The following is an 8,747-nucleotide window of genomic DNA, read 5'->3' on the forward strand; positions in this document are numbered from 1 at the left end:
TAATATGCAGATAAATAAATAAATAAAGGAAAAAAATGGTCGAAATTTCTTTGATGTCCAGCATTGGAATCATCTGAGATTGTGTAGCAACAATGCAGCAAACACCATCAGAGAATGGGGATAAACATAATAGTTATACGCGCATACCTACCAGAATAGTACAACGAAAACAACTAAGCATGTAAATTCAAAGGTCACTCGGAACATGCTAAAAGTAAAAACTAAATTGCATAGCGATACATCTGGATTTACCTTTAAAGTGGTCTATGATATGTCATTAATAAAAGGCCCGAATTCTTAGTCCACTCCGTTAAATTGGTAGGAGCTTTTGCTTTACCAATCAGAACCTTAAAACAAAACCTGTAAAAGTATGATAGCGATGAAGAGCTGGTAAGTTTATTACATATTGTTTCAAATACAAATTGAGACTCGTGGGAAAAAAAGAAAAAGAATCAAGTATCATATCATATTCCGACAGCACTTTGAGAAGGTATGAAGTCACCTCATTTTATGACAAATGGGTGAAACTCGTTAAAGAAACTCAACAATGGGTAGAATGTTTAAGTCTTTTCTGATGAAAGAAGTGACGACGTTGTAGTTATTTCATCAGGAGGCGTTAAAACCATGAATCAAGAGGATTACAGACCAGGGATTTCAAATATTTTAATTATAAGAAGACTTGTTTGCAATACAGAGAAAAATCTTTTTATTGTTGATAAAAATGCACACAACACCATTGGAAGTTTAAGTTGTACACAAGAATTGATTCCCCTGAAACAATCATTAATTCAAAAGAACCAAAATTTTGTTATGTCAATGCAGATTAAATGGGAAGTAGCACACATTGCCAACAAACTCGTGTAACGGTTTATTGCAGAGAGAGAGATAGCTGATGGTAAATTAAAAAAAAAAAAAATTGGTTTTAGAGAAGCGACTTCTCAATTTCATATTCTTATCAGTTAATTTCATTAATCTCTTATAGTGAATTTACATAAAAAAAATAGATGACAAATAGATACATATAAATAGTTAAAATATCACTTCGCAGAATATAAACCCTATGAGAAGAAAATAAAAAGTAGAAAAGTCTCCCTTGAGTATGATCAACAAAACCACAACAAAGGTGGCTAATTATGGAAATATCATTCTGCATGATTCGAATTAATTTATCATAACCATGGTCTGTAACAGAGTGGAAATATCACGCCACATGATTCGAATTAATTTATCACTAATCTAAATTCTAAAAATGGTAAAAGTGAGAAAATATACCAATCAACCTGCTTGCTGTGCTTTGGGTAATCCAAGTTCCACTGTGTGACTCTGCACAGCTGCATAACCTCCGGTGGCGAACACTCTGAAAAGGTTTAAATTGGCAGCAGATTGCCAATTAAAATTGAAAGGCAAAAACATCATTCCACATATTTCCACTGTGCTACAAATTGACTACTAAATAGCAAAAAAATTCAAACTTGAGCTCCCAAGTTGTTTTTTTTGAAAATTTCAGGCATATAGTGAAGAATCAAGATCGGTCCCTCGTAACTCAATTGAACCAAAACACCTTAGTAACACAGAAGACAACTTCTTTTTACGATATTGCGTTTGATATTTCTTTTGCTATTTACGTACACCCAGCGATTGGGAAAATGATTAGTATATAGATGTTAAATAGTGGAAAATGAAAAGTGTTGGTAAACATTGAGTGGTATGGAACTTCGAGCAATAAAAAACTAAGGATTTGATGCGAATGTTTGTGAAATGAATAATTTGAGGTTAAGTTATACATAATGTATTGTTTTACTCGTAAAAATTATTCCAGAATTGCTTGGGGTTGCTTTGATATTCAGAGTGATAAGGCATAGTTGGAATTTGAGTCAAAAGCTGATATATTTTTCTCTTGAGCTTGTGTAGTAGAAGTGGTGTCATCAGTTAGATGTAAAACAGAGAACAATTAAAGGCATTAGTGAACACTGAATAATGTGAAGATCAAAGTTAAAGATATTAGATAGATGTGAAATAGACTTGCATTCATAAATAAGCAATAATGCCAACATGACACTACAATTTCAAAAACACACATCTTGTCAAAATCAAACTTTCATGTGAGAGACAATTTTAAATTGGGTAACATTTAGTGAGAATGTAAGGAAATCAAAGTACATAACTCATCTCTCTCTGCATAAACATTTAAATAACCAAATGCCAGTTATTGGAAAGCTGAATTACCTGGCCAAATTCTTCTTTTTATTCAAACAGCCATCTCCACTTGCTCTAAATAAAAAGGAGGGATTGTATGAACCACAACAATTGCCATCTCCACTTGCCCTGCATACAAAAGAGTAATAGTATACAGAGACGCTTTCATTTATGCCTACCTATAAAGAGTAATAGTGTACAGAAACGCTCTTATTTTTTGGAATTCACCAAATGGAAAATACATGTATATACATTATAAAACTTGGTGACTCGAATGCATGAAAAGTACCAATCTCTGTTTCTTTTTTTTTTTTTTTTTTTTTTTTTTTCTTTGGCCTTTTCGCAACTTGCCCCTTTTTTCCGTCTTTATGCATTAAGGAAAGCAACACATCAACGAGTTTTCGAGGTCTTCCTATTCATTTGGACAGTACTATTCTCCGTCTTTATCAAGCAAACACTATAAACCTGCAATTAACAAAACAAATAGTGTTAATTCAAAAATTAAGACATGCAAAAATTTAAAAAAAAAAAAAAAAAACCCAAACATGCAGGAACAAAAATTAAATAAAATCAAACATCACATCAATCCAAAACCCAAAATTTTTTTCGTTTCTTTTCCTCCAATCAGACCCTGCAAATCCAAATGGATATGGCCCCAGAAGAGCTCCAATTTGTCAACATCCCAGTCATACTCAGAGAACCCACCACCATCCCCAAACAGTCTTCTACCTCATAACCCTATTACACACTTTTCAGCCCATGATAACAAAAAAATCATCGATCAGATGAGAATTTACACAAACACTAGAAAACCTACGAAAAAATAACTAAAACCCAATTATATTAAATAAAAAATTTGAAGCAGATCTTACATGAAATAGAAGGCACCTGACATGCTGAGGAATAGTTTAAGACCAACATCAACGCCAACCTGACCGGAATTGTTGGAAAACTCTGAGGAGATTTCGAAATTGTTATGTTGGTTTTAGGGTTAGATTAAGACTTACAAGTGAGAGAACTTGTAGAATTTGATTTATTGATTTGAGGGCTTGAGGTTGTTTTCTTATTTAATGCAAAGAAAACTTGAATCAAATGCCAAACAAAAACCCCAAATTCTTACCTGATGACAAATCAGACGGAGAGCTTTGGGGAATAAGGATCGGAGAGGATTTGGAGGTGGAATCTGCTGACGCTGGGGTGAGTGAAGATGATGTTGCAGTCCAGGTGTCGGTCGACTTTGAAGACACCACTCAAATTCTGCCCATCTCAACAGAATCCAACAGTTGAGGATTTCTGCAATTTGTTGGTTTCAAGGTTAGATTAATTGTGAGAGAAACTGTAGAAATGAATATGTTGGTTTGAGGGTTCGAGTTTTCTTGTGATGATTGTAAGCAACAGAAGAGATGAAGTGGTGAGCAACATAAGCGGTGAGAGTGCAACCAGGAAGAGAGTAAACAGCAGGCAAAAAAGGAAGGCAACACTGAATTCTTCTTGACTACCTATTTAGTGAGTTCTTGGATCTATTTAGAGAGTTACTGGAATGAAATGAAGCCAACTCTGCAACAGAGAAACAAACGAAAAAGTCAAAATCCAGAAATCCAAGTTTAACTCAATCAAATATAATAACCAATCAAAGTTGCAACCTGCAAATTCTCACAATGTAAACTTGTTTCTCAAGGACAGTTGGTCTCTCTCTCTCTCTCAATACAACATTTCAAACCAGACAATAATTAATAAAATAGAAAATTGAAGTACCTGGTAAGTTTTTCTTTTTATACACACATTCAAAACATCACAACATCTGCACTTATATAAAGGAAAAAAAGAAATGGACTAAAATAAAATTATCCTATAATCCGATTATACAGAAGGCCAAACTCTTGAGTTGGGGCTGGTGGCCGTCGACCACATCATCATCTCGATTTGAGAGAAAAGGGTTTGTTTGGCTCTTTTGTCCAATTATTTACATTAACCATTTCCAAATTAACAAGGAAACACCATGATCAATACCTATGTTGCTCCCTTCTTGTGATCCAAATTTAAAGAAGGCCGATGGGGAGGGGCAATTATAAGTGTTATCCTCTTTGTTTCTCCTATCCCTACATTGTCGACCAAAACAACATCAAACCAAGTGCAATACAATCCAATGTAATACTCACAAAATTTGAGCTCCAAACAAAGTCACAGGTCAGCAATCACCTAATCGATCATAACACCATTGCAAATATGAAAAACATAAACAATTAAGTCAGCAACATGATATGCCATCCCTTTCATATGAACACGGATTGCTATTCAAATATGCCACATTATTTACAAACAATTACAAGTCGAGAACAATTAAATCATCATCATGAATCGCAGTGTAACATGAACACCATCAATTAGAAAAGACAGAGCTATATGGCAATAAACATGGAGAGAGTAAACATACAGAGAGGAACTGCTTCAGATCCTTCCCAAAAGCAATCTTCCGCATGATAACAAAAGAGCAGTTGATCTCTGATCTAATTGCAGACACAATCTGCAGAACCGACTTCTATGGAATTTGAACTTGTGAAATGTGGGGTGGAGACCTGAATGTAACAAATTGGTGTTAAGTGAATAATTCCAAACATATAAAATTTAGATCATCACTCCCGAACACAAACAGAACAATTAAATAAAGAATCGAAGCCATATGCAATCTAATTAGACAAATAAGTGAACATTACCATGCCGAAATCCGAAAGGCCAACAGAAATCTCTCAGTACAGCACAGAAGACAAAACTTAAAGGACAAAACTTAAAACTAATCAAAATTAGGTGAACCAATTATAGAGAACATAACCCTTGTAAACAATCGGGAAAAGATGCTTTTAAATCCCAGAAAAAAAATTGAGAGGTGTTTTTATACAAAACCATCATTTCAATTATTTTCCAATCTCACAGTTGGGATTAAACAGAAAATATAACTAAAAATGCCAACTTTCTCAAAAAACTACGACTATTTTTACAAATTTCCATTACCCAACACTGAAAAATCAGAATCACGAAGCAACGAAGAGCGGAACACACGAGAACCAAAACGTTAAAAACAACATGTACCCATTTCAAAGACCAAAAATCCTGCAAGGACAAAAAAATCCCAGAAAATCAGTACATCAACACTACCTGCAAAACGCCAAAATCAGAAAATTATTAAAAGAACCCAAAATCAGTGGCATGGTACTCATTTCTCCATCATTCAGTAGCTAATGACCTAATGAAAAAGAACCCAAAACAGACAGCTTAAATTATGGAAAATGCTTATAAATCTCATGAATAACTTTCAGAGCCTGCATAGAAATGGTATAGCGCAGATAAAAACAGACAATAAAACTATGCACAGTATAACCTAAATCCAATATGTTGCATTCCACACACACACACAGATATGTCTACATATATATATAGATGACCCACAGAGATTAACATCATGCAGAGGTGTGCACGGGCACACACATAAAATATACATGCATACTTAATTTTTCAGACAATAATACCACACAGCATAAGTTGCAAGCTGGGACTATTTGGTTGACTCAAAAGAAATTTATGGGTTAGAAAAAGCCCAAAAAAATAGAAAGACGAATGTTCGTTCACATCTCACGTCAACAGGAGGATGAATGCCCCTGCAAAAGACAACAAAGCAATCCACAATCATCCAACAAATAAGCAAAATTTCTTGCCAGTCAGTAATTATGGTCATATCTACTGCAGCGCTAAAAAGTAGATTTTTTCATGGCCCTGATGCTGAACAGTGAAATGAAGGGTGGACACCTATTTTTTGCATCTTTAGACTCAAGGGCAAGAGAAACCTACCAGTCCTCAAACAAATTAGGACACACTTGCGGATCGGCCAATGATTCTGCAGCTTTTTTATTGACCTGCCATATTGCAAATTAAAAGTACAAAATTAAAAATACTTGGAATAGCCAAATATATGCAAAAATCTTTCGTTGTTTCAATTCAATTGGTCGATAAAGTAGAAGACATAACAATTTTCCTTTGGTATGACTTCTACATCTCATATATACATTTCACTTGAAAGAAAAGCATCGTGTTCATGAATCAAGAAAAACACTGCAAAAGTCTAACCTTGTTCAGGTCATTTCTCCAAATTGAAACTATCTCTGAAACCTTGCTTGGTAGGTAAGATCGTGCCATCAAAGCTACTTTAGGTATCCGTCCACTGCAATGAAAGGTAACGAAACCCTATAAAGCAGACCACAAAAATTAGACAAAACTAAAAACTAAACAGTTAAAAAAAAAAAATTAAATCAAAAGGGCTTGAAAAATTTTAGTTTTAATCAAAAATCATGTTATAAGTTTTGTTTAATGAGTAGTACAAGGCCTATATTATAGTAGTCCAACTTAAAATGGCCTACCTATAATAAATTATGATTTGTTGATTTTACCCCTAACTTTTTTAGGTTGAGTTCCATATTTTCTTCATTAATGGAGTTCATCGTTGTTTTGCAGACCTTTTTCTTTTTCTTTGAAACAAAAATATGGATCCTCATGCTATCTAATTTATATTTTCTATTATTTCGTTGAAATGTGATCGTTGCTATTATTCATAGTGTATTCGAGGTACTGTTTTTCATATTTTCTTTGTTAGTGGAGTTCATTGTTTGTTTCTTCAGAAAATAAATTTGAGATTTACATGCTATTCAATAATAACGACGGGTCATTGATTCTGGACTGTAAAAATAAACTGTTTCTGGAATCTAAGTTACTGTTTATGGAATCTAGGTCATTGTTTCTGGATCCAAGTGAAATACACATTGTTTCTTAAATGTAAGCTAGAAAAGAAATAATGAAATTCACCGTATTTGGATTCAAAGCAAAATAAGCATCATGTTTCTTAAATATAATTAACTGATGCATGAAAGAAAAGAAACAGTCAAAGGTTAAAATATAGACTGTTTCTGGAATATAAGTCATTGTTTCTAAAATTTAAGTCACTGTTTCTGAAATTTAAGTCACTGTTTCTGAATTTTGGTTCTTTTCTTTCCAAATATAGTGTTTGTTTATGCACAGACAAAACAAACATTGTATCTGATTTTTTTTTTCTTCCAGAAACAATGTTATGTTTTGGGTTCTCCAGAAACAGTTTTATGTTTTGGTTTTTTTTTTTTTTTTTTTCCCAGACACTTTTTTCGCCGGTTTCTGCCATTAAACTTCTTTGAACTTGTTTCGCACTAATACAAAAAACACTTTGCGCGATATAGGTCCTTCGTCACGCAAAGTCAAAAAGCGTCGCGCAAAATTTTGCACAACGGACCTTGGTCGTGTGCTAACCGTCGCGCCAAGGCATTGACAAAAGGGTTTGCACAACGAAGAAGATACCTATGTCGCGCAAAGACCTTTTGCGTGACGTAGGCTGAGTCGCACAAAGTTTGCACAACGCAACCTACGTCGTGCAAAATGGATTAGATCACTTTTTGGTTTTGGTCAAAAATATTTTTTTTTAATTTTTAATAATATTGTAATTAAATTCTAAACAATAATTAATTAACCAAAGAAAAGTATTTAATTATAAAATATATGAAAATGTACATACAAGATGTCCGAACAAAAAAGAAAAAATTACAAGTAGTCTTCTAGGTGAAGTGGCTCGGAGGTCGAAGGTGGAGCAAGATCAGGTACTGGTAGCGAGATTTGGATGCCAATCATCTATATGGCTCGTACAAGGTCTCTCAAGTGCCCAACACAGGCCTTCAGCTCCTCGCCCTGTGCCCTTATTTGCTGGCCTTGGACCGCAAGCTGACCCTTTAGGGTTATCACTTCCTCCTTTAACGCATCGACCTTTGCGGTGTTTGACCTAAAGCAGTAGATGCTGATAATGCGGGAAGCTCATTGGTCACACTCCGACGACGAGTGATCAACTGTGACATCTATACACATTTTGAACCATAAAATTATAACATTAGAAACTAATCATTTCTTGCATTTGAAACTAATCAATTAGCAACCAAAGTAATAAGTAGGTTACCAACATCCTTAATTTCAAAACAAGAGGAACTACCTATCCATTTTCACAGCCAACAAAAAAAAAGTGCATCAAGTGAAACAAAAAAGAATGGGTAATCCAACACTATTTTATAAACAGTAAGCTCTATTTTATTTAAAAAACCTATAGGGCGTGTTCGCTTGGGTTGGTTTTAGTTCAAGCCCTCATTTTAACAAGGTCAAAATAAGGAGACTAGGTGAGGCATGAGTCCCACTTAGTGAGATTGCTAAATAGCACCCTGTTTGATACAACTTAGACTAACTTATAAGAGCTCAATTCGGCAAACTAATGCGGTGTAGCAAACATAGCCATAAAGTCCAAGCGAAGCAAATAGCTAGAAATCCTACCCCCTTTATTTTTCTGATGTGACAAAATAAGGAACAAATTAAGCCACCAAGGAATGCACTATTACGGACAAAATAATCGTCCAAGAGTTTTGTACCTTGTTGTTGCCTGCTTCTATCAAGGTTTCCGAAACAGCTGGGCCTCCAGATCTGACCCACAGCTTGGATGA

General features: G+C 34.5%; 1 protein-coding gene and 1 long non-coding RNA gene across 12 annotated transcripts; both read right to left on the reverse strand.

Annotated features, from left to right (window-relative positions):
- Positions 1–1,272: 1,272 nt before the first annotated feature.
- On the reverse strand, positions 1,273–3,983 carry LOC125479082. Of its 2 annotated transcripts, none has more exons than XR_007259796.1 (7): positions 3,952–3,983; positions 3,696–3,753; positions 3,317–3,489; positions 3,069–3,150; positions 2,486–2,661; positions 2,227–2,325; positions 1,273–1,357 (listed from the first exon to the last, which is right to left on the reverse strand). It is a non-coding gene; the product is annotated as an uncharacterized LOC125479082 (long non-coding RNA). The 2 variants fall into 2 exon arrangements; XR_007259797.1 differs by having other exon boundaries at positions 2,449–2,661.
- Position 3,984: 1 nt separating this feature from the next.
- On the reverse strand, positions 3,985–6,438 carry LOC125479081 (coatomer subunit beta'-1-like). Of its 10 annotated transcripts, none has more exons than XR_007259793.1 (6): positions 6,316–6,425; positions 6,040–6,104; positions 5,828–5,849; positions 5,284–5,349; positions 4,631–4,772; positions 3,985–4,295 (listed from the first exon to the last, which is right to left on the reverse strand). XR_007259793.1 is itself a non-coding variant. In XM_048588113.1 (6 exons), exons 1-5 carry the CDS (start codon positions 6,382–6,384, stop codon positions 4,704–4,706), a joined length of 246 nt encoding a protein of 81 aa, XP_048444070.1. In that variant the 5' UTR covers positions 6,385–6,434; the 3' UTR covers positions 3,985–4,295; positions 4,631–4,703. The 10 variants fall into 10 exon arrangements, 4 of the variants coding, with proteins under 4 accessions (XP_048444070.1, XP_048444069.1, XP_048444068.1 ...); XM_048588113.1 differs by having other exon boundaries at positions 5,284–5,304; positions 6,316–6,434; XM_048588112.1 differs by having other exon boundaries at positions 5,206–5,304; positions 6,316–6,433.
- Positions 6,439–8,747: the final 2,309 nt, after the last annotated feature.

The sequence above is a fragment of a genome, unplaced genomic scaffold (assembly GCF_019419815.1).
Source record: "Pyrus x bretschneideri cultivar Hongxiangsu unplaced genomic scaffold, Pyrus_bretschneideri_v1 Contig273, whole genome shotgun sequence".
NCBI lineage: Eukaryota > Viridiplantae > Streptophyta > Magnoliopsida > Rosales > Rosaceae > Pyrus > Pyrus x bretschneideri.

Excerpts from the sequence above, each read along its gene's own strand:
- LOC125479081 (XM_048588111.1), bottom strand. The coding sequence starts at position 6,384 with ATGGCACGATCTTACCTACCAAGCAAGGTTTCAGAGATAGTTTCAATT. Across the intron at positions 5,850-6,039 it reads CCTAATTTGTTTGAGGACTG|GGGCATTCATCCTCCTGTTG; the intron begins GTAGGTTTCTCT and ends TGTCTTTTGCAG. Across the intron at positions 5,305-5,827 it reads GCATTCATCCTCCTGTTGAC|GATTTTTGGTCTTTGAAATG; the intron begins GTGAGATGTGAA and ends TTGTCCTTGCAG.